Source organism: Trichechus manatus, unplaced genomic scaffold, assembly GCF_000243295.1.
Source record: "Trichechus manatus latirostris isolate Lorelei unplaced genomic scaffold, TriManLat1.0 scaffold00040, whole genome shotgun sequence".
NCBI lineage: Eukaryota > Metazoa > Chordata > Mammalia > Sirenia > Trichechidae > Trichechus > Trichechus manatus.
Genome location: NW_004443976.1, coordinates 15,031,901 through 15,056,237, shown reverse-complemented (window position 1 = coordinate 15,056,237; position 24,337 = coordinate 15,031,901). Strand labels below are relative to the sequence as shown.

Sequence of the window (24,337 nt, the reverse complement as noted above, 5' to 3'; positions counted from 1 at the left end):
GTTCTATAGGGTCACTATGAGTCAGAATTCGACTCAGCGGCAATAGGTTTTATCTGGAGTTCAAGGATCTACTTTTGGGAGTCTCTGCTAAGGACTGATTTTAAAATAGATGAGCTGAATTAGTAGGGTGATCACAGATCATTTTAATGGCAGAAAAGAAAGAACAACATTTAGTCAATTGCAGGAGGACAAAGGAGAAGATTGGTCAAAGTGATGGAATATTTGCAGCTTTAAAAATGATCGTCTGTAGCCATACGAAAAATGCTTATGATAGAATGTCGAGGAAAGGAAGTAGGATTGAAAGAACATGGAGAAAACTGCACTTGATTTGCAAAGTGGAGAAGAATTGCACTTACTTTCCAAATGCTTTTAATTCTTCTTCCTCCTTTGCCTCTTCCTCCTCTTCCTCTTTCTTTTCCTGTTATTATTTTATTTTTTGAGGTGAGGAACCCAAGCTTGAAAAGATGAAAGGACTTGTCCAGGATCACATGGCTGCGAGGCAGGGGCAGGAGTTTCGGACAACAGGTCCTGTGCCCTCCTCACTGCCCCAAACCTGGAAAGCTGTGCTGACAAGGGGTGGAAAGCTGGTGGCCCTGAGAGGGTTCTCTCTGAGGACTCACGCTGTTCTGACCATCCATGCTAATCGCCTCCCCGTGCGTGCTGCTGCCGGGGAACGGGGGCAGCCAGGGGCAGCCGTGTGCTGAGGCCTCAGGGCTATCTCTTCAGTTTGTCAGGTGTGCATACGTCATCATCCTCATGGCCGTTTACTGGTGCACAGAAGTCATCCCCCTGGCCGTCACTGCCCTCATGCCTGCCTTGCTTTTCCCCCTCTTCAAGATTCTGGACTCCAAGGAGGTGAGCAGACCCAGGGAATCCTGGCAGCTTGCTGGTCCTCCCACTGGCTGTCTCCAGAGCCCCTCTCTCCACACGGCCTGGGCCTGGGCGTGTCCAGATAGGCCCCCTCTGTGGGTTCTCCCTGCAGGGAGGCATGCCACCTGAGCCTCTAGCCCCACTCTGAGCTGTCCTTGAAGGCAGCATCGGGCCCTCCAGCCTGTCTCTGGGGACTTGAGTGGCCCTAGGCCCGAGCAGTGTGTGTCTCTCCAGGTGTGTGTCCAGTACATGAAGGACACCAACATGCTGTTCCTGGGCGGCCTTATCGTGGCAGTGGCTGTGGAGCACTGGAACCTGCACAAGAGGATCGCACTGCGCACGCTCCTCTGGGTGGGGGCCAAGCCCGCACAGTAATTACGCCTTCTCTCTCTTGCCGCGTGGCTCTGCGTGGGCCCCAGGGCTGGGGGGTGGGGTGGGGTGTGACAGAGCAGGCCACCCACAGGCAAGAGCTGGCCAAGGGCTTACCTGGTCTTGGCAGGCTGGCCCCTGGGTGGGGAGACCAGATGCATGGGCAGTGGTAGCTGGCACGTGGTGAGCAGCAGTGGGTAAGGGGGCAGGTCAGTGAGGTTCCCTGCATGTTAGGAAGATTTCTGGGGAGGGGGCTTCAGGATTCCATAGGGAACAAGGTGGGTGGTGGAGGGGGGCTTGGAGGCTAGATCAAGCCATGCCTGATAGGGGAAATGTGGGGAAGGCAGGCCAGAGGTGACTCATCTCCTCAGCTCAAGGGAAAGCAAAAAGGTCATCTTCCAAAGCTGAGACATCCATTTCACCTGAAAAGAAGCTTCTTATTTCATCCTCCCTCTCGTCACTCATACCTTTTTAATCCACTTCCTTCCTCCACCAATCAGCACGTGGGTCACTTCCAACCAACAAATGGAGTCAATATAATCATAATTACTCTTTGCCATCAAGTCAATTCCGACTCATAGCAACCCTATAGAACAGTGTAGAACTGCCCCATAGGGTTTCCAAGGAGCGACTGGTGGATTTGAACCGCTGACATTTTGGTTAGCAGCCTAGCTCTTAACTACCACCACACAAAGTTTATAGACAAGGGATTGTGGCAGAGAGAGCTTAAATGATTTACTCATGGTCTGTCTGATGGGCACATACCCCCAGGTGTGCCCCTCTAATTGGGAACTCAGGATGAATCTTTCTACTTCCTAAATGATAGTGCATCCGCAGGCCAGCCCTCTGTAGGCAGCTGTTGGCTTGTTGTTCGCTGACAAAGGCTGAGCATGAGGTGCATTGGCCAGGAATTGAACCCGGGTCTCCCACATGGAAAGGGAAAACTCTACCACTGAGCCACCACTACCCTTTAGCTACCGGTTAGTTCACAGTAGATATCTCTGAGAAAGTCATAGTGATCAGCTTCCATAAGGATTACAGCCAAGAAAACCCTATGGGGGCAGTTCTACTCTGTCACATGGGGTCACCATGAGTTGGAATTGACTTGATGGCACCTAACACCAACAACAAACCTCTGAGATATCCTCATGTCAGGGCCTGCACAGTCCTGAACAGACACAGACCCTGGGCCTGTCCTCCAAGCTGACCAATGCCCAGGGCTCCCTTGGTGCCTCAGACTTCCGAGAAGAGGGCTTTGTGGCTCTCTGGTCTCCACCCATGCCAGGGACAACCCACAGAGGGGACTTATCTGGTCACTCCCCAGATTTAGGCAGCTTAAAGAAGCATCGATTTCCTCTAGTGATTGGTTTCCACTGGCAAATCAAAAGCTGTTGCACTTTCTAGATATGTGAGCCCTCAGCATCCTCAGCTCTCAAGACCCTTTCGAGTGGCCTGATTTCTTCCGCCAGTGGGTGGGAGGCCTCTACAGTGGGCTTCATTCTAGAGTGTGCTGAGAGCTCTGGCTTCTAAGTCCAAGAACTTGGCACAGGCTCCTCTGTTCCTGCCTGCCTCCTGCCTCCTCCTCTGAGTTTCACCTCTCACTGTACTGCCTGTCCTGGGGTGACCTCTATGTTGAGGCCCCCTTGGTGCCTTGAAGCATCATGTACAAACCATGGGCCTTCTACGACAACTGTTATTCATGCAAACTCTCACCCTCTCTCATTCACCCTTCTTCTTGCCTGAGTCCTAGCCTCTGCTTTTACGGGTCCATGAAGCCAGCCTGTGTGGATATGAGCTTGAGCCTCAGGGTGGTGCATTCTCAAATCCCTTCATCAGGCTCCTACTCCCAGGCAATGAGTGGCCCTTGGGAGGAGCCTGACAGCAGAGGGGCACCGAGGCAGAGCGCAGTTGAGTTCCATTCAGCCAACCTTCCCTAAGCGCCTTCTGTTCCTGGCCTTGTACCAGGGTGAGGGGGCCCCATAGAGGAGAATCAGACCCTGCCCCTGCACTTGAGGAGCTCTCCATCTAAAGAGAGTGCAGACATGGAAACAGCTCCTCAGAATCCAACACGGTGATGAGGGTAGGATGCAGGATGGAGAAGGGTGTGGCTGGCCCCAGCTGGCATGTACTCGGAGGGAGGCCACAGAGAAGGACCTTGTCTGAGCAGGTTTTAAAGAACCTTGAGAACTTTTCGAGGCAGATGACAGAACCTATTTTCTGAATACTGCACATTTGATCTGGTCCATTGCATAGTGGAAGGGAGAGAAGTGTGTGTGTGGAGAGAGGTGGTAGTGGTGGGATCAGCCAGGAGGGAGGTCACACTTCTCCGAGTTCCCTCCCTGGCTCACCCTACCCCTGAAGGCTGACTTTACATAGCCCTTCTCAACTTATGAGAGGAGAGTCAGGGTCTGGGATGAGTGGAGATCTCCTAGCTAGAGGTGGGGAGCCGGGGCTACCTGCATGCAGGGCTGCTTGACCATACCTCTTCTCTGGGCTCCCCCAGTGTCCTGGCCATACTAGGGAAAAGTCTCCACATTGAGTGACACCATCTGGTTGCCTGTGCTTCCCCTGCTAGTTGGGGTGCTCCTCAGAACCATCGCTGGGTCTGGGGCCTCTTAGTGACCCCAGCAGCCAGCAGAGTAGACATCAGTAATGTTTGTGGGAGAGAGGAGGGAGACAGGAAGGAAAGGAGGGAAGTAGGGAGAGGAGGCACTAAAACTGTAATCACCTATTAGAATACCCATCAGTGGCCCTAGCACCTTGTTCTGTACCAGCATCTTGGTCTGCACTGGCCCTTCACATCCCTGCAGGGTAGACCTGGCCCCGACCTGTTCCTTGGGGGTAAGGTGGCAGTGGCAGGGGGAGACTCTTGGGCTTTCCTCTCTTCCCCTACTGTGCAGGCTGATGCTTGGCTTCATGGGCGTCACGGCCTTCCTGTCCATGTGGATCAGTAACACAGCCACCACGGCCATGATGTTGCCCATCATGGAGGCCATGCTTCAGCAGATGGAGGCCACAAGGACAGTCGCTGAGATGGAGCTGGTGGACAAGGGCAAGGCCAGCCAGTTGCCAGGTGAGCTCCTAGCCAGGGGCTGTGGGGGTCCACAATGGCAGCCTACTCCTTGTTGCCAAAAGCTTTGGCCACCTCCTACCACCCTGCCCCAGCTTCCCAGAGCCCTCCTTTCAATAGTCATATACGAAAATAATATTTTCATAAGTTTTAGGAATGTGACTATTGTATTAAAACTTAGATCCTAGTTATATTTCCTTTAGTAGCACTTGTAACAAAGTCCCATCCTCAATTCCTACCAATCACAGAAATCTACAAGTCAGCACCACCTGATTATTCATTCATTGTCAAACATCTTTGAGTCCCTCCTGCATGCCTTTCACCTTCTGCTACATCTGCTCGTCCTGAGGGAGGCTCTCTCTGACCTTGAACAGGTCAGCTCCCTCCGCTCTATGCTCCACAGGTATTGGGGCTGGTTGTCCAGTGCTTGCTTCCCTGCTAGGCGCTGAGCCCTGGGAAGGCAAGGAGAGTGTGTGCCTTGACCTCTGCCTTGTTCGCTACCCCGCCCCTGGGGACCACCACCCTGCCACAGGGGAACTGGGGGCCCAGGGCTGATGGCCTGATTGCCAGAGCCTGGGTGAGACACACTAGGGTGCAGACTCCTACGGAGCCCCAAAGGTGCAGGGTAAACAGTACACTCACACCTCCTCCTGACTTGGGGGGAACCACGTGAATTCAGAAGCAAGACATTGAGGGGGTCCTGAAAAGAGCAAGACCTTGCTAAGACAACAGGACATTTGAGGTGGACTTGGACACCCCATGAGAAATGGTGGTGATGGGAAGGGGCTCCTAGATGGAGGAGCAGCTTGAGCAATAGAGAGGAGGTGGGAAAGAAAGGGCATGGGTATTGATTAGCTGCACTTGGATGGAGTACTGAGGCTCTTAGGGAAGCCATGGGAGGCGACTTTGGGAAGGCAGATAGGGCCAGACTGAAGTTTAGGCTGGAGGCCGAGGAAAGCAAGTAAAGGGATCTAGACAGGATGGGTGGGGTACCCCAAGCTGCAGGTTAGCAGTGGAGTCGTGACCTGAGGTGGGTGGGCAGCCCCCAGGACTGGCTGAGGCCTGTATGCCTCATCTAATAGCCTGTGTGCCCGCCACAGGGAACCAAGTAATTTTCGAAGGCCCAGCCATGCGGCATCGGGACGACAATGACAAGAAGAGCATATGCAAGGCCATGACACTATGCGTGTGTTACGCGGCCAGTATCGGCGGCACTGCCACCCTGACCGGCACGGGACCCAACGTGGTGCTCCAGGGCCAGATGCATGAGTGAGTCAGTGGCCACACCTTCTAAAGTGGGCCCTAGAGTGGTGGAGGACCTACCCTCCTCTCCCTCCCCCAGAGCTGGGCCATGGGGAGCCTGGCAGGGGTGGGAAGATGGGTCCCCCTCCAGCTTCCGGCCCCGCCACCCCTGCACCCACTCAGTAGTCCTCAGAGGGGGTGAGAGCTGATGACAGTCTGCAGACCTAGTGGGTGGGTTAAATTAAGACTAAGCTTAATTTCTCCCCTGGTTGATTCTTATTTTTCTTCCCTGGACCCAGGATTCTTAATCAGAGAGGGAATATGTATTGAACTCTGAGCTAAAGTCATAGAGATGACAACATATTTCCAGACGACGGGTCCTTGGTTCAAACTTGCAGAAACTTGTTGTTGTTAGTTGCAGTTGAGTCAGCTCCAACTCATGGTGACCTTATGTATAACAGAAGGAAATGTTGCCCAGTCCTGCACTATCTCCATGATCATTGGCATGTCTGAGTCCATTGTTGTAGCCACTGTGTAGTGCCTTCCAACCTAGGGGACTCATCTTCTAGCACTGTATCGGACAATATTCTGTTGTGATCCGCAAGTTTCACACTGGCTAATTTTCAGAAGTAGATCTTCTTCCTAGTCTGTCTTAATCTGCAAGCTCCTTTGAAACCTGTTCACCATGGTGACCCTGCTGGTATTTGAAATACTAGTGGCATAGCTTCCAGCATTACATCAACACACAAGCCACCACAGTATGACAAACTTTGGTTGTTAATGGTGAGGGTCCTGTGATATCGGGCATCTACAGATGGGATGAAGGGCTGCGAGTTAGGTCACTTATTGCCTTGCCATCTCATTCACTATAGCCCCGTTAACTGACCTGGGAATGGTGTGACTTTCAAGGGCAGTTAGCCCTTGTGAGGCCCCAGGTGGACCACAGAGATGGTTTGGAACTTTCCAGCCTTGGCCATAAAGGGACACAGGCCATGAGGACCCCAGTTCTCATGGCCTTGTGCTGAGCAAGGTTAGGATCACAAAAGTGAGAGAAATCAGGACCCTGCCCGTTGGGAATTCATGGTCTCCTGAGGGAAGCAGATGCTAGAAAGTCCAGTCAGGTATATAAATGCATTAATTGAGATATGCATAAATTGCAGTGGGCACAAAGGGAACCCAAATCAGATGGCGCCTGTCCTGAGCGGACAAGAGCCCTGGGTAGGGGTGGGAAAGGCAGCTGGCATGGAGCTGGGAGGTGGAAGGGACAGGCTTGGAGCCTGGTGGGGCAGAAAGTTGAGGGCCCAGCAGCTGAGCAGTAGCCTCAGCTCTCCACAGCTCAGCTTCTGAGCCAGTGTTTCTCCTTGCAGATTGTTTCCTGACAGTAAAGACATTGTGAACTTTGCCTCTTGGTTTGGATTTGCCTTCCCCAATATGCTGATAATGCTGCTGCTTGCCTGGCTCTGGCTCCAGTGTCTTTTTATGAGATTCAAGTAAGTCTGAGCTGCTTACAGAAGAGTCTAATCATGCCACGTCCCTGCTGAACAGCCCTCAGACTCAGCAGGTGTGTCAGCAAAGCTCATGTCTGGCCCTGGCTTAGATCTCCAGCCTCACCTCCCACTCCTCGGCCTTCCAGCTCCAGCTGCCCCAGGCTGCTCACTGTGCCTTTGCATATGCTGTTCCCTCTTCCTGGAACGCCATTTCCTACCTTCTTCCCTTCCCTTCCTAACCTCCTCAGCCTTCAAGGCCCAGCTAAAATGCTGCTTCCTCAGTGACGCCTTCTCTGGCTTCCCCCCCCCCCATTCCATCTCAGAAGACTTGGTCCTTTGGGTTGCCCCTGGGCGTATCATAACCCCATCACGGGTACCTGTACTCATGTTCCAGTGCCGTCCATCCCCTGACCGGGGGCTCCTCAAGGACACGGCCTATGGTCAGTCCTCTCTGAACCTAGTACAGCTCCCAGTGCAGGGAGAGAGAGCAGATGTTTGTAACCAGTGGCAAATCTGCACTGCTGGACAAAATTCCCCTTGGCTGCATGTGTCCACTAGGTCAGGTCACAGCAAACTTCCTGGTCATGTCTAAATCAATTCCAACCCCAACCTTTACCGAATGCCTACAATGTTCCTAGCATATACCAGGTGCTGGGAAATTCACCTTCCTGTTCCTAGAACATGCCAGGTGCTGGGAAATTTACCTTCCTATTCCCAGCACCCTGGCAAGTTCATCAGAGTCTGCTTCGACAGCAGCCGTACTTTGGACAGAAACCATGAAGTGTGGCTAACAAACACCTACGAAGAATTGTTATTTTAAAAGCCAGGAATTCTATCTATGGTGCAAAGGTGGTCTTCTCATGTGGGATAGAGAGTGCCTCTTCACGAGCCATGTGCTCGGTGCCTTAATGGACAGCGAGCTCACACTAAGTAAAACACAGAGGAGTATGTAACCAGTGGGGAGAGACCTCAGAGCTGGGAGGCAAAGGTGCCTGTGAAAATCTCTGATTTAATGGGAGAAATGAAGCGTTTTCCTAGGTTTTCTCCTGAGGAGGAGCTGTTTTGAAAGCCTGCCATTAAAACTTGTTATAAAGAATCAAGACAGCTGTCACGGTAATAATAATAATAATAGGCATTCCTGGCATGCCACTCCACCCTGATCTGTGCACAGGCCCCACGTGGAAGAGAAACTGCGTGGTTCAGACAGCGGCTATTTTTGTCCTGTGTCTCCCACCTGCTCCCTGACTGTCTTGCTCACTTGCTCATGTCCATGCCAAAGGCCTCTCAGGTGACCTGGCCCAAACCTGTTGCAGGCTGCAGACGGACATCTGTGTCTCCTCATGGAGTAATAGTAATAATGACAACCAACATTTACTGAGTGCTCATTAGAGCACTAATGAGTGCTGCCATCAGAGTGTGCCAGACAGTCTATTACACACTTTACATATATGAAGCTAATTAGTCTTCCCAACAACCTGTAAGATAGGTACTATTATTATGCCCAATTTACAGATAATGAAACTGAGGCACAGAGGGTTTAAATGAGCTATGCAGGTTGTCTAACTTGGAAGTAGTGGAACTAAGATTGGAATCCAGGTGGTCTGGTTCCAGCACCTGTACCCTGAAGCCACTACATTACATCTCCTCTTGAGGGCGCCAGGAAACCCTAGTGGCATAGTGGTTAAGAGCTACAGCTGCTAACCAAAAGGTCGGCAGTTCGAATCCACCAGGCACTCCTTGGAAACCCGATGGGACAGTTCTGCTCTGTCAGTTCGATGGCAGTGGGTTTGTTTTTTTTGGGTTTGAGGGTACCGAGGGCTGCTGCCCTTGATGCCTTCAGGTTCATGCTCTCCAGGCTCCCTGCCAGTCAAGAAGACCTGATGGGGGGGGACATGCCAGGCTGAGCAATGGACAGCTTCAGGCTCTTGACACACTAGTGCTAGGAGCACCAGTGTGGCCTCCCTGTCAGTGTGGGGACCGCCCTGGAGCCCTGAAGCTGAGTGAATTTCATCACAGAGCAAGAGGCAGAGGGGCTGGCCTGGCTCCAAGACCACAAGGGCACCATCAGCCTCCTATCTGGCCTGATGTGAATGCCAGGCCCCAGGGTGCTCACAGCCAAGAGCCTGAAGCTGCCATTCACCCAGCCTGGCACATTTCCCCCATCCACTCTTGTTGGCTGGCAGGGAGCCTGGAGAGCATCTGCTGAGTTGGGACTGCTGAAGTTGCTGCTCGGCCCCACCCCTTCCTGACCTGCTGCTGTAGCTGGGGGGCCTTATCACCCAGACATGGAGCATGATGGGACAGGGGTGGGGAGTGGGGTGGCTCCTATGCAGCCTTGTTTAGATCCCAGAGCAGGGAGATAGGGGACAGCTTTTTACACTCAACCTGAATGGCGGGAACAGTAGGGGATGCCATCTGGTCCAGGCCATATCCTACCACACAGCAGGACCTGGTGACCCTACCCTTCGTGGCCTCCTGGACTGCCCCACCTGAGGCAAGTGAGCACCTGTCTCAGATGCATGCAACATCTGTACCGTCACGACATCTTGCCCTCCCTTGAGTTTTGCATCCGGATGGTCATGGAAAACAATATCAGGGTCACTACCTCTAGGCAAATCCAGGAAACCTGTGTCTTCCTGAGTTTACAGCCAGCTTCCAAGGCTACATCCAGCCCAAGGGGGCCACAGACCCCTAGGACCACCAAGGACTACATACATGGATGTTAAACCAGTACGATCAGTTGTTTTCAAGTTGACTCTGACTCATGGTGACCCCATGTGTGTCAGAGTAGAAAACTGTGCTCCCTAGGGTTTTCAATGGCTGATTTTTTGGAAGTAGATCATCAGGCCTTTCTTCCAAAGCACCTTGGGGTGGATTCGAACCTCCAACCTTTCGTTGAGCAACCAAGCACGTTAACCATTTGCACTACGCAGGGCCTCCACGTACGATATTACTGCTGCCTTATGGCCAACTTTCCTAACCAGACTAGCCTCCTGAAATGGAAAGGAGGGTTCTTCTGAACCCCTGCCAAGCGGAGACATGCGGGGGGCTCAGGGATCCCTCCTCCTCTCCTTTGCTGTGCAGCATATTCTGTCCACGTTCACCAGCATCGTGGCGAAGGCCATGCTGTGGCAGAAAGACACTTTGGTCCCCACTCACCCACCAGGGCTCCCACAGGAAACTGGATTCCTGTGCCTGCATTTCCTGCCAGTGCTCCAGATAGAAATAACCCAGGGATGAGCATGCAGCTGCTTCACGTAAGAGGGCCCTGAAGGCTTGGTGGCCCCACTGGGAGGGGACATATGCATCAGATGACAGGATATATACAATGCAGCCCCACAGTCTGGAGCCTCTGCGAATGTCGGGGACGTGTAGCCAGCACCCAGTGTGGCCTCGGGCTCCAAGGTCACTTGCTCCTTATCCTGGAAATTCGAAGACCCTAGCCTCACCCCAGAGTCTCTGGAATGACAAGGGCCGGCAGATGGGTGCTTGGTAGAACACTGACCACAGAGCCAACAGGGCGAGGACAGAGAGACCCCTCCACGCCAGCAGAGTCTTCTCCGCCTACATCCTGGGAGGTAGGTTAGGCAGATGAGACGGAGGCAGGAAGAGCGGAGGAGAGCCTTGCTCCAGACCCCATATCAGCCGAGGGGCAGCACTGCAGTCCTGCCACCTTCTGCTGTACCACGTGCAGCCATCCCCACGGCCAGCCTGAGCCACCCATCTGCTCTGTCATCCGAGACTTGTCACTCTCTCATCGTTTCTTTCCCCATTTTAACCATTTTAAGTGCACAGTTCAGTGACGTGAATTACATTCACCACGTTGTGCTGCCATCATCACTATCCTTTTCCAAAAGTTTGTCACTACCCCGAGCAGAAACTCAGTGTCCATTAAAGCAATAACTTTCCAGTTCCTCTCCCTCCCACCTCTGGTGACCACTAATAAACTTTGGTCTATGCGTTTGCCTGTTCTAGATAGTTCCTATAAATGGGTTTATGCAATATTTGTTCTTTTGTTACTAGTTTCACTTAGCATAATGTTTTCAAGCTCCCTCCACCGCGTAGTACATCATTTCTCTTTATGGCTGAATGATATTCCATTGTATGTATACCCCATACTTTGTTTTTCCACTCATCTATTGATGGACTGTCTCTTGTTTTTTCACTCTGTAGTTTTAAAAAATCCTGGGGCTGTGGAACAGAGAGGGACAATAATGAGAAGGCTGCCTATGAAGTACTGCAAGAGGAATACAGGAAGCTGGGGCCCTTCTCCTTCGCCGAGGCCAGTGTCCTGCTCTGCTTCCTGCTGCTGGTGTTCCTGTGGTTCTCCCGCGACCCTGGCTTCATGCCTGGCTGGCTGACCATCGCCTGGGTGGAGGGCGAGACCAAGTAAGTCGTTCATTCTGTGGAACCCTCTGGCTTAGTACAATGCTGTCTAAATGCTGCTGTCCTTGGCCACAGGTCACAGAGGAATGTGCAGGACACTCGTGCTTGGTTGGAGCATGTCCTCTGCTCTGAAGCTGGGTTTCACACAGCACACTGTTGGTTACATGAGTCACTTCTTTCTCGCCAATCTTCCTGAAAAGACTGCAGATGTGTTCCTGAGGCATCCCTCTTCCCCCGACAGGCTGAGCAGAAAATACTTGGCTCGGCAGGATGGCCAGGGCTGTGACACAGAGAGATTTGTTGGGCTGGGAGGGAGGCTCCCAGAGCTTCGGTTTCTAAATCTCAGCTGCGCCATCTTTCCTTTCTTGTTTTTCTTGAGACCTGGGCAAGTCATTCCCAGGACACACATCTAGGGTCTAGAAGCTTCTTTAGACAGAAACTTGGCAAAAGGCGGTATCTGTAGCTTCTCTCCCAGCTAAGATGTTGTCAAAATGGAAGAAAGGTTCCATTCTAGTAAAGGCAGAAGATGTGGGTGGGGAGATGGCTGCTTGTGACTGGTTATTCCATTTGAAAGGTCTGGTTGGGTCAGCACCAAAGTCCTGGTTATGTGTGGAAATAATCACAAATACCACCTTTTCTGACACCAACTATGAGACTCACGATCAACGTAAATCAAAATCCCTACTTTTCACTTCTCTGTTCAATTCTGACACCAGCTGTACATGTTGCATGACCCTAACCCCCCTGCTAGGTCAGAGCTCACAAGTTAAAGGACACACCATCATCCAGACTGCCAAGTAGGCCCAAGACTTCAGATGCCAGCTGCAAGCTTGGGGGCCCCTGGGCTCCGTCACCTCTGACTTGCTAGCTACAAGTTCGAGGTTTCCCTCTACCCCCTCAGGATACCAGCCTCAAGCTCAGGGGTTCCCAGCTGCCCTCACTTTTTTTTTTTTTAAATAATATTTTATTGTGTTTTAGGTGAAAGTTTACACAGCAAATGAGATTCCCCTTTAACAATTTTTATACAAATTTTTCCATGCCATTGGTTACAGTTTTTATAATGTGTCAGGATTCTCATTATTTCCATTCTGTTTGTTCTGTTTCCATTGATCTAGCTTCCCTTCCCCTCCTTGCCTTCTCATCTTTGCTTTTGGGTAACTGTTGACCGTTTGGTTTCATACAGTTAATTGTTTAAGGGAGCACATTACTCATGGGTGATACTGTTTATTTTATAAGCCAATCTATTATTTGGCTGAAAGGTGACCTACAGAAATAGCTTGAGTTCCAAGTTCAAAGGTTATCGTAGGGCAATAGTCTTGGAGGTTCCTCTAGTCTCTATTGGTGCAATAGGTCTGGACTTTTTTAGGAATTTGAGTTTTGTTTTACATTTTTCTCTGATTCTATCCGGGACCTTCTGTTGCATCCCTGGTCAGAATGGATGGTAGTGGTAGCCAGGCACCATCTAGTTCTTCTGGTCTCACGTTAGAAGAGGCTGTGGTTCGTGTGGGCTATTAGTTCTGTGGACTAGTTTCTTCTCTGACTTTTTCATTTCCTTCACTCTCTTTTGCTCCATACAAGTAGAAACCAGTAGTTGTATCTTAGATGGCAACTTGCAAGCTTTTAAGACTCCAAACGTTACTCATCAAACTAGAATATAGAACATTACCTTTGTGAACTATGTTATGCCAATTGACTAAGTTGTCCCCTGAGACTATGGTCCGAAGCCTTTTGACCCTGTAAACTAATCCCATGAGTTGTTTGGATATGTCTAGGAAGCCTCCATAACTCTTCCCTCTACATGGTTTACATATTATATATGTGGACATACATGCAGCACATATACATATGCCTACAGATATATCTATACATGCATGTGCATTTACTCACATATGCTTTCCTAGACACATATATGCATCCATATCTACCTACATAATCACACACATTTTTTTTTTTTTGTTTTTACTGTTGTTGTAAATTATATATGTTATAGCATTTACTGAAATTGTCCCTTTATCTTGTGTACTTCTTAGTGTCTTTATTTACCTTGGTCAAGTTGTGCTGACCTCACCCATATTTGGGATTGCCTTTCCCATCACCCAAAGTAACAGGTATCTACTGTCTATAAAGTGATTCCTGTTACTCCTCCCTCTCCCTCCCTCAGTAATCATCAAAGAACTTTGCTTTCTGTATGTATATCTATTCTTGATTTTTTATAATAGTGGGACCATACAATATTGTCTTTCTGTGCTTGACTTATTTCACTCAGCAAGATGTTCTCCAGATTCATCCATGTTATGTTTCGTGGACTTCTCAGTATTCTTTATAGTTGCGTAGTATTCCATTGTATGTATACACCACAATTTCTTTATCCATTTATCCATTGATGGGCACTTGAGTTGTTTCCATCTTTTTGCTATTGTGAATAATGCTGCAATGATCATAAATGTGCATATGTCTATTCGTGTCACTGCTCTTATATCTCTAGGATGTATACCTAGGAGTGGGATTGCTGGATCATAAGGTATTTCTATTTCTAGCTTTTTGAGGGAGCGCCATACTGTTTTCCATACTGGTTGTACCATTTTACAATTCCATCAGCAATGTAAAAGAGTTCAAATCCCCCCCAACCTCACCAGCATTTGTTTTTTGCCTCCCTCACTTCTGACCTGCTGGCTTCCACTACTCCATCAGGTTTGATAATTTGCTGGGATGACCCACAGAACTCACAGAAAGTGCTATATTTATGATTATAGCCCTGTTATAAAGGACACAAAGCAAGATCAGCATAAGGAAGAGATGCATAGGGTGAGGTCTGGGAGGGTTTTGTGTCCCAAAGAGGGTGCGTCACCCTCCTGAGAGCATATATTTTTCACCAACCAGGAAGCTCATGGAGAGTCAGCATCCATAGCTTTATTGGGGGTAATACAAACTCCAGCCCCTGTCCCCTCAGCTTGGTTGATATGAGGTGATCACAACTATTTCACAGTGAGTCTATCTGGCCTGGCCAGCCCCTACCCCAGGCGACCTCATCACCTCACTGGCATATCCTGTTAGTGAGGTGTGGTCTGGAGTTCTCATCACTGAACACATTTTAATTTGAAGATTTTTTTAGAGATCATCTTTCAGGAACTGAGAGCAAAGACCAAATTCTTTGGGTAAGGTTAAATTCTAAACCCCACATTGGTAAACACAGAATTCTAGAAATCCGGTCAAGAAGAGGTCACAAAGTTTAACCATGGAGCAATGCAGGCCTAGAGAGAGGGAAGTAGGCTGCTCAAGACCACCCAAAGTTGGTGGCAGAGCCAGGCCAAGAATGTGGGTCTCTCAGTTTCCAACCAGAACTCAGTTTACCACCCTACTCCTGATCTGACTTTTTGGACTCCACCTTTCATACCCAGTTGAGCCTGTTTCTTTTGTTTGTTTATTTGTACTTTTTTTTTTTATTGGGAGCTCTGGTGGCACAGTGGTTAAGAGCTCGGCTGCTAACCAGAAGGCTGGCATCTGCTCCTTGGAAACTCTATGGGGCAGCTCTACTCTGTCCTATAGGGTCACTATGAGTCAGAATCGACTTGATGGCAATGGGTTTGGTTTTTTAGTTTTATTGACGTGAAATTCACATAAGAGTAACCATTCTAAAGTGAACAATTCAGTGGAATTTAATACATTCACAATGTTATACAACCACCACCTCTAGTTTCAAAACATTTTTGTCACCCCAACAGAAAACCTCGTATCTATTAAGTAGTCACTCCCCATCCACCTCACCCCTCAGTCCCTGGCAACCACAATCTGTGTTCTGTCTCTATGATCTGTCTATTCTGGACATTTCATATAAATGGAATCATACAATATATGTAACCTTTTGTGTCTGGCTTCTTTCACTTAGCATAATGCTTTCCAGGTTTATTCACGTTGTAGCATGTATCAGTACTTCATCCCTTTATACGGCTGAATAATATTCCATTGCATGTACCTTCTACATTTTGTTTATCCATTTATCTGTTGATGAACATTTGAGTTGTTCCCACCTTTTGGCTATTGTGAGTAATGCTGCAATGAGCATTGGTGTTCACATATCTGAGTTCCTGTTTTCAATTCTTTTGGGTATATACTTCGTTTTTATTTTATTTTTATTATTTTCTTTTTTATAATTGTACTTTAGATGAAGGTTTACAGAACAAATAGTTTCTTATTAAACAGTTAGTACACATATTATTTTATGACAATGGTTAACAACCCCACGACATGTCAACACTGCCCCTTCTCAGCCTTGGGTTCCCTATTACCAGCTTTCCTGTCCCCTCGGGCCTTCTAGTCCTTGTCCCTGGACTGTTGTGCCCCATTAGTCTCGTTTTGTTTTATGGGGTTGTCTAATCTTTGGCTGAATGGTGAACCTTGGGAGTGACTTCATTACTGAGCTAAAAGGGTGTCTGGGGGCCACACCCTCGGGGTTTCTCCAGTCTCTATCAGGCCAGTAATTGTGGTCTTTTTTTGTGAGTTAGAATTTTGTTCTACATTTTTTTCCAGCTCTGACCGGGACCTTCTGTTGTGATCCCGGTCAGAGCAGTCAGTGGTGGTAGCCGGACACCATCTAGTTGTACTGGACTCAGTCTGGTGGAGGCCGTGGTAGTTGTGGTCCATTAGTCCTTTGGACTAATCTTTCCCTTGTATCTTGTTTTCTTCATTCTCCCTTGCTCCCGAAGGTGTGAGACCAGTGGAGTATCTTAGATGGCTGCTCACAGGCTTTTAAGATTGGGTATAAACTTTGGAGTGGAATTACTGGGTCATATGGTAGTTCTATGTTTAACCTTTTGAGAAACTGCCAAACTGTTTTCCACAGTGGCTGCACCATTTTACATTCCCACCAGCAATGCATGAAGGTTCCAATTTCTCCACCAACACTTGTTATTTTCTGTGTTTTTTATGAGCCTGCACCTTCATGTATGAGCATTTAGACACAGAATTGTTGGAGTTAGGACAGATTTGTTGAATGACTATCACTTTGGCTGAGCTGGGCTAAAATCTTGCACATTCTCCCTTTCCTAGGTATGCCTCTGATGCCACCGTGGCCGTTTTTGTGGCCTTCTTACTATTCATTGTGCCTTCGCAGAAGCCCAAGTTCAACTTCTGCAGTCAGTCTCTGGAAGGTAAGACTCTTGTCCTGACTGCCCAGTCATTGGGATTGTGGCCCTATCGGCAAAGGGGGCAGAAAATTCCATCCTATACTTGAGGACTCGATAGACTCCAAAATCCTGGGGAGAGGGTGTTTTTCAAGGCTTCCCTGGGTGTTGTGTAATGCACGTCTCTTCCTTTGCTTCTAAAAATTTGAAATTTAAAAAAAATTATTATAATAGGAACAGAAAAATGTTTTATATCTCCCGTAATGCTGTATTTGTTTTCATTAATACACATATATATTACATGGTTATAATCAAAACATACAACATTTGAATCCTGCATCTTTATTTGTTTTGGTTTGTCTCTGCTTGAGATTACACTATAAACATTTCCCACTACTGCTATAGTCTTTAAATGCATTGAGGGGCTGTAAGCATTCTTCTGTTACAGAACATTTGGGCTATTTTGAATTTTTCATTATTATAAATTAATGTTTTATTGTGCATTGCTTTTTCTTTGAGGTTATTTCTTCTTTAGGATAAATTTCTGGGAGTGATATTGCTGGGTAAAAGAGTATAAGTGTCATAACGGCTCTTATTGCCAAATTGCTTCCAAAAAGGTTGTACCAATTTACAATGCTATAAGAAGTGTATATAATAGTTTTACCATTTCCTCTCCAGCAATGGGTACAATCATTATTGTAAGTTTTACCTAATTTACCAGGTCTGAGATGGTACCTCGTTATCCTACTGGCTTTTGTCATCTTAATTTTATCTCTTTTGCTTTCTAATGCTGCTCTGGGTTGGGTGTATCTGTGTTTTTTTCTTCTCAGAAAGGAAAACTCCATTTTATCCCCCTGCACTGCTGAACTGGAAGGTGGCCCAGGAGAAAGTGCCCTGGGGCATTGTACTGCTGCTGGGGGGAGGATTTGCTGTGGCTAAAGGATGTGAGGTAACTTCTCCCGCCCCGGGCTGCCCATGGCCCCTTCTTTCACCAAGAGGATGGCCAAAGAGTGCCACGTTCCTCCACTCCTCCACCCCTGGGCTGTGCTTGTGTGTGTCTGTGTCTGTCTCCTTATCATAATTGCACATTCTTTGAGGACAGGGACTCTTGTCTCGTCACCCAGGAACCCTGCACCAAGAATAGTGCCTGGAATGGAGAAGGCACTCAGGAATGTTTCTGGAGTGATTGCAGAAATGAATGTATAAGTGACTCTGGTTGGCCAAGAGAGGCAAAGGATGTTGTCAGGTCCCATTTGGGGTTTGGTATGGGTTTTTGTCTTTCTCTTCATGGGCAGTAAGAATCTCCGCTCATTTATCCTAGGAAAATCTTTTTTTTTCCCCAAGTCCTTGTGAATATTTTTACCACTATCTTTGGTTCTTCTCCTTGCTGAACTCTTTGTTGATATGGTTACCATTTTTAAATTTTTCTCTAGCTAAGTAAGTAGTAGCATAAGAGGAGAGGAACAGCTTTTGGGGGAAGAAAAACAAAACATGTAACCTACTTTATCCTTCACCGGCTTTGGAGGAAGGTCTGTGTCATCAATCTTCCCTTGGTCTGGGAGCTTCTCAGCGCAGGAACCTCAGGTCCAAAGGACGCACTCTGCTCCCGGCACTACTTTCTTGGTGGTATGAGGTTCCCCTGTGTCTCTGCTCGCTTCTCTCTTTTATATCTCTAAAGAGATTGGATTAAGACACCATCTAATATTTTAGACCTCATCAGTATAACTGCTGCTAATCCGTCTTATTACATCATAGTGATAGAGTTTACGACACATAGGGAAATCACATCAGATTACAGAATGGTACACAATCATACAATACTGGGAATCATGACCCAGCCAAGTTGACAGATATTTTGGGGGGACACAATTCAATCCATGACAGGGAGGAATGAGCCCAAGGGAGGGATGAGACAGTTGGATGCTGTCCAATCCATCCATCCATCCATCCATCCATCCATCCATCCTCCCATCCACCCACCCACCCATCCACCCACCCACCCATCCACCCATCCACCCATCCACCCACCCACCCATTTATTCATCCAGGAATAGAATGTAATAGATAAACTTGGTCTACTTTGTTATTGCTGTTTCCTCAACATCAGGACAGAGCCTGGTGCATAGTTGGTGCATAAATATTTTTCGTTGAACCAATCTATCCCTCTAGTCACTTCTCTATTCATCCATCTTCCATTCATTCATTCATTTATCAAACATTCCTATCATGCCCTTAATGTTAGGCCAGACAGGGATTACAGAGGTATTGCAATATGGCCCCTATTCTTGAGGACTTAGGGAGGGGGGCATTTTAGGCACAAGTGACACATTAGCAAAGGAAAAAGTATAATGTGTGTAGCTCAGGAACAGTGAAGATCAGGCTGGTAAGGCTAGCAGAAGCCACTTCACTGCAGACCCTGGATTCAAAATAGGGAGCATGGGTTTTATTACGAAGGCAATGGGCAGCCACAGAAGGGTTGAAGCCAGGCAGGGACTCGGTTAGATCTGCACTTGAGAAAAATCACTCTGATGGCTTGAGTAGAGGTCTGGGCGGGGTGGGGTGGGGGGTTTGGGGGAGAAGCAGTAGCTATTTTATAGTCTTCCTCTAACTCAGTCCTAGAACATTTGACTCCATGGACCATTCTCTCTTTCCATTTTCCCTCTTCCTTTGGCCCTCAAGATACAACTTTCTCTTTGTTTCCTTCTGATTGTTCCTGCTCAGCCTCCTTTGCTGACTTTTTCTCTGTTCCTCCTTAAATATGAGTGTCTTCTAGGCTCTGTCCTTGTCCTCTCCTTTGGTCACCTTTCATTGTCTCCCTGGTAAATCTCTTCTCAGCCTCAAATCCCAAATTTCTGGCCCAGACAACTCTCCTGAGCTTTAGGAACTATAGGACTAAAAGGAGGAGACAGACATGACATGTTTTGGGTGAACTGGTGATGACTGGGTACAAGGAATGAGGGGGACAGAGACCCCCAGCATGACTCCCAGCCTTCTAGCTTGGATAGAGGTGGATGGTAAGTCCATTCACCAAGCTGGGAAGACCAACAGGAGAAACAGATTCTGGGCTAGAGAGAATGAATTCGGGTTGGGGCATACTGAGTCTGACAGGCTCATGGAATATGTGGGTGGAAATTTCTAGATGCCATATTGATGTTTAAATCTGGAAAGTAGATTAACTGGCTGGAAACAGATTTAGGAGACAGCAGAATGAGGATGGAGGTTGAAATTATGGGGATGGATGAGATCCCCAATGGATGACATGCAGAGAGAGAATCAGAAGTGTAGAATAAGCTGATCTCCCTGAAGATAGATGACAGCCCCTCCTGGCCCCGGAAGAACTGTAAGCCAGTAGCCCTGAGTGACTCTCCTCTCAATGCTTCCCAGGCGTCCGGGCTGTCCGAGTGGATGGGGAAGCAGATGGAACCCCTGCACAAAGTACCCCCAGCAGCCATCACCTTGATCTTATCCTTGCTCGTTGCTGTGTTCACTGAGTGCACAAGCAATGTGGCCACCACCACCCTGTTCCTGCCCATCTTTGCCTCCATGGTAAGTAACCCTCCTGGGGACTTGAGGAGCACCCTTAGGCATCATTTCATAGGAAGCTGTCAACTCATGAACATGTCCTGGGTCCCTAGAGAGGCAGTGAAATCAGGGGCCAGAGCTTGACTAGGCTTTCGAGCCCTACTTCTGGCCCTGCCATGGACTTACATGCCCTTGATGACACTGGTCCTTCCATCAATGCTTGCTGGTTCTTCTTTGTATCCCCCATGCTGACCAAAGTGTCAAGCATGGATCAGGTGCCCACGCTTTATTTTATAAATGTAATTGAATTATTTTTCAAGCTGAGGAGATAAGACTTATGCCAAGGAGGAGTAGGCCAATGACCTGAGGAAATGACAGTGGGTCTCTGAGGATATGAGCACAGGTGTGTGGGAGGACAGCAGAGCAAGTGAACACTGCTGGCTGGAACCTAAAGGAAGGGATCTTAGGGGAAGGTGGGGCTTGTAAATGGGTGGGACAGCAGAAGGCATTCTGGCAATAAGGAGTGGACCAACTAAAAGAAATCGAGTGCATGACTGAGGACTCCCAGAAGGCTTGCTTGGCAAGCGCAGGGTTCCGATAGGGGATGAGTGGGAGATGAGGCCAGACAAGTAAGTTGTGGTAGTGGAGGGGCATCACTGAATGCCAGGCTAAAGAGTTTTATTTTACAGGCAATTATGTTTTGGGGATTGAGAAGAAAACAGAGCTTATAGGAAAATTGGTTGTGATCTTTCTTGCATTTTCTTCTGTCATTCATCACAAGGTGGTATAGAAAGAGCCCTGCGCTTAGAGTCAGAAGACCTGACTTCTTGAACACGGCACTTAAGTGACAAACTAGCAAGACCAGTGAAGACAGGCTGAGAGGTGGCTTATAGAACCTCCCGCCATTCTAAGGGAACTCCTCCCAGCATTGTGCCGAGGGTCACATAAGATGATAGCTATGAAAATCCTTTGTAAACTGCAAAAACAAAAAAGCATGGGAGAGGTCACTGCTGTCATTCTGGAGTTTGGAGAGTGACTTATAAGGGGTCTGAACACAGGGTTTAACTTGGTAAATTTCCATTCAGCTGCCTGGGTGTCTATGTGTATAAAAAGCAAACCCAAGTGGACGGGTTCCAAGGGAAGATGAAAATGTTAAAAATAGCAAGGTGGCTCTGTTTCCTCCTCTCCTCAGTAGCTGCCCAAACAGATGCCGAGGAGCTTCTTTTGATGCTGGTCATGCAGTGGACACCCCTTCTTCCCTTGCAAAGGCCCTGCTTTGTCACCTCCAGCCTGAGCATTGAGCGCCTAGGGCTCCAAGCCAGACAAATGCAGGCTTTACCCCAAGGGAGGGAGTTCTGGGGTAGAGCAAATGGTTAAGCATTCATCTACTAGCTGAAAGTTTGGCAGTTTGAACTAACCCAGAGGTGCCTCAGAAGACAAGCCTGGTTTTCACAGCCTTGAAAACCCTATGGAACAGTTCTACCCTGCACACACGGGGTGACCATGAGTCAGAATCAACTCAATGGCAATGGGTTCGTTTTTTTCTGCTTTATCCAAAAGGAGTGGCCAGGTCCTTTGAAAACAAGATGTTCCAGAACCAGAAACCTCAAGTAAGAATTCCCACAGCTACGTCCAAGGCCCCCACACTCCTTCCTCAGCACCAACTTTTGGGGAAGGAAAAGGTGGTGTAACTCAGCCAGGTCCCAGTGGAACATGGGGTGCATACACCATGTGTGTCACCATGGCCAGGACAAGATGGGGGTGGAGGCAGGAGAGGGGGATCAGGAGACAGACTGGGCACATGCCTGGGACATCTTGGTTACACCCAAGCATAACCTGATGCAACCTTTTCAGACGGCTATTTAGCAACAGGAACCATAACCATAAACCTGCTCATATCCCTTAACTCAGCAATTACATGTCTGGGAATATATCTTAAGGAGGTAATCAGAGATGGTATATTATAATGATGTACATCACAGATTATTTATAATAAAAATTATAATAGGGGATAGGTGAAATAAATAATCATATATTATATCATATACTCATACAATGTAATACTATCAAGCCATTAAAAATTATAGTTTTGAAGAAAATGTAATAAAATGGGAACATGCTCACGGTATAATTTTTTAAAGTTGAAAATGTAACACATCTCATCAAAAAAAACCAAACCCATTGCCGTTGAGTCTATTCCGACTCAAAGCAACCCTATAGGACAGAGTAGAACTGCCCCATAGGGTTTCCAAGGAGTGGCTGGTGGATTCGAACTACCGACACTTTGGTTAGCAGCCTGAGCTCTTAACCATGCCAGCAGGGCTCCATAACACATACACATGGTTAAAAACGTCTAATAATACAAACGAGTATACAGGCCCTAATCCCCTAGCTGCTTACCTAGGGACAACCTCTGTTATTAATTGCTTAGGCGTCTTTCCAGATATATTACACACATCCGTATTCTTTTAAAACAAATGATATCATTCTATTATCCTGTTCTGCACATGAATTTTTTAAAAACCTAACCATAGATCTTGGAGATCTTTCCATATTAGTACATTACATCTACCTAATTCTTCTTTACAACTGCATAATATTCCATTGTTTATATATACCACATTTTATTTAACCATTCTCTTATTGATGGCCATTGAGTCTGTTTCCTGTCGTTTGCTGTTACAACGTTGCAATGAACATCTTCACATACATGTCTGCGCTCATGTGCATGTAAATCTGCATGATAAATTACTTTTGATATTGATAATTGATAGTGTGACTATTAAGATATCATTCATTCATTAAACAAATATTTAATGAGTGCCTACTCTGTGCTAGGCCCTGTTAGATGTGGCTGAATTTTAAAATGAAGAGTAAAAAGACAGATACAAAATTCCATATGCCAACTCATCTCCAATGTGTTTAAAGACACATACGTACATAGATGCATGCATAGATGAGAAGGCATGGTCCCTGCCCTCTAGGCACTCTGAGTTTGTGGCAGGACAGACATGTGCATCTGGCCTCTAAAATGAGGCTGAGCATGCACGTGGGCTGTGGGAACACGGGGAGATTCAGTGCATCTAAGTGCCCAGCACAGTCTCTGGCGCATGCTGTTACTACCTGAATTGAGTCGGCCCCTGACTCATGGCGGCTCCATGCACAATGGGATCAGATGTTGTGATCCATTGGAAGTAGATCACCAGGCCTTTCTTCCTAGTCCATCTTAGTCTGGAAGCTCTGCTGAAACCTGTTCAGCATCATAGCAACATGCAAGCCTCTCCTGACAGATGAGTGGCAGCTGCCCGTGAGTTGTGTTGGCTGGGAATCAAACCTGGGTCTCTGATATGGAAGGCAAAAATTCTACCAATGAACCGCTACTGCCCCCTCTGGCACATAGCTAGTGTTTGCACTGAGGGGGATCAGAAAGGCCTCCCAGAGGAGCTGGCATCTGAGTTCAGACGCGAGTGTTCAGTAGAGTTATCTGCCAGACACGTGGTGCAGGGTGGAGGAGCCAGCAAGAAAGGCCCAAAGGCGGAAGGCTGCATGATGCAACCAGGAATGCTTTTCAGAATGATGGTCTGTATTTTCTGTATCTGTGACGTTGCAGTGCTATGTTTTTCCCCAGTCACGCTCCATTGGCCTCAATCCGTTATACGTCATGCTCCCCTGTACCCTGAGTGCGTCCTTTGCCTTCATGTTGCCTGTGGCCACCCCACCTAACGCCATCGCATTTGCCTATGGACACCTCAAGGTTTCTGACATGGTAACACAGCTGCTTTTATTTATTCCTATCAGACTATGATGTTTTTGTATAAAGGATGCTCCGTTTATTAACGATATGTGAGTTTCAAAGTGATGCCATAAGATTTAAGAATGGCACTGAATGCCCAAACCTCTAAGTCATTCTTTGCATTTATAATGCAGATTTTCCTCTTTATCCCCTAGCACAGACTATTCTGTTTCCCAAGGCTGAGCAGTAGTTTATAGAATCTCCCACCTGGAGAAGCTCATGCATCCACCAGGGGTGCCCTCCATTGGGCACTTAGAAGGGGTGGGAGTGGGAGGATCACATGGCCAAGGATGGACTTCACAAACTAGCAAGAACCAGACAGGAGAGTCAGAAGGGGCAAAGCTTAGATTGGGGGAAAATGCTAATGACAGTTGAAGAGACTTGTAGAGGTGTCTGAAGAGGTCAAAGCAGAGGGGGAGAGAGAGACCCACTGCTTGGGGAAGAATGGTGCCTTGGAAACAAATGCAGCCACAGGCAG

General features: G+C 47.9%; 1 protein-coding gene across 4 annotated transcripts in view; it reads left to right on the top strand.

Annotated features, from left to right (window-relative positions):
* SLC13A5 (solute carrier family 13 member 5) overlaps positions 1 to 24,337 on the top strand; it is a 31,253-nt gene that overhangs the window by 5,959 nt on the left and 957 nt on the right. Inside the window, exons 2-11 of one of the 4 annotated variants that reach the window (XM_004376113.1) lie at positions 727 to 855; positions 1,105 to 1,241; positions 4,140 to 4,312; positions 5,410 to 5,578; positions 6,919 to 7,041; positions 11,212 to 11,427; positions 16,471 to 16,571; positions 17,375 to 17,493; positions 19,929 to 20,090; positions 23,695 to 23,832. In XM_004376113.1, the coding sequence (XP_004376170.1) occupies positions 727 to 855; positions 1,105 to 1,241; positions 4,140 to 4,312; positions 5,410 to 5,578; positions 6,919 to 7,041; positions 11,212 to 11,427; positions 16,471 to 16,571; positions 17,375 to 17,493; positions 19,929 to 20,090; positions 23,695 to 23,832 (1,467 nt within the window). The remainder of the gene's footprint in view (positions 1 to 726; positions 856 to 1,104; positions 1,242 to 4,139; positions 4,313 to 5,409; positions 5,579 to 6,918; positions 7,042 to 11,211; positions 11,428 to 16,470; positions 16,572 to 17,374; positions 17,494 to 19,928; positions 20,091 to 23,694; positions 23,833 to 24,337) is intronic. The other 3 variants (XM_004376114.2, XM_004376115.2, XM_004376116.1) reach the window with 3 other exon arrangements.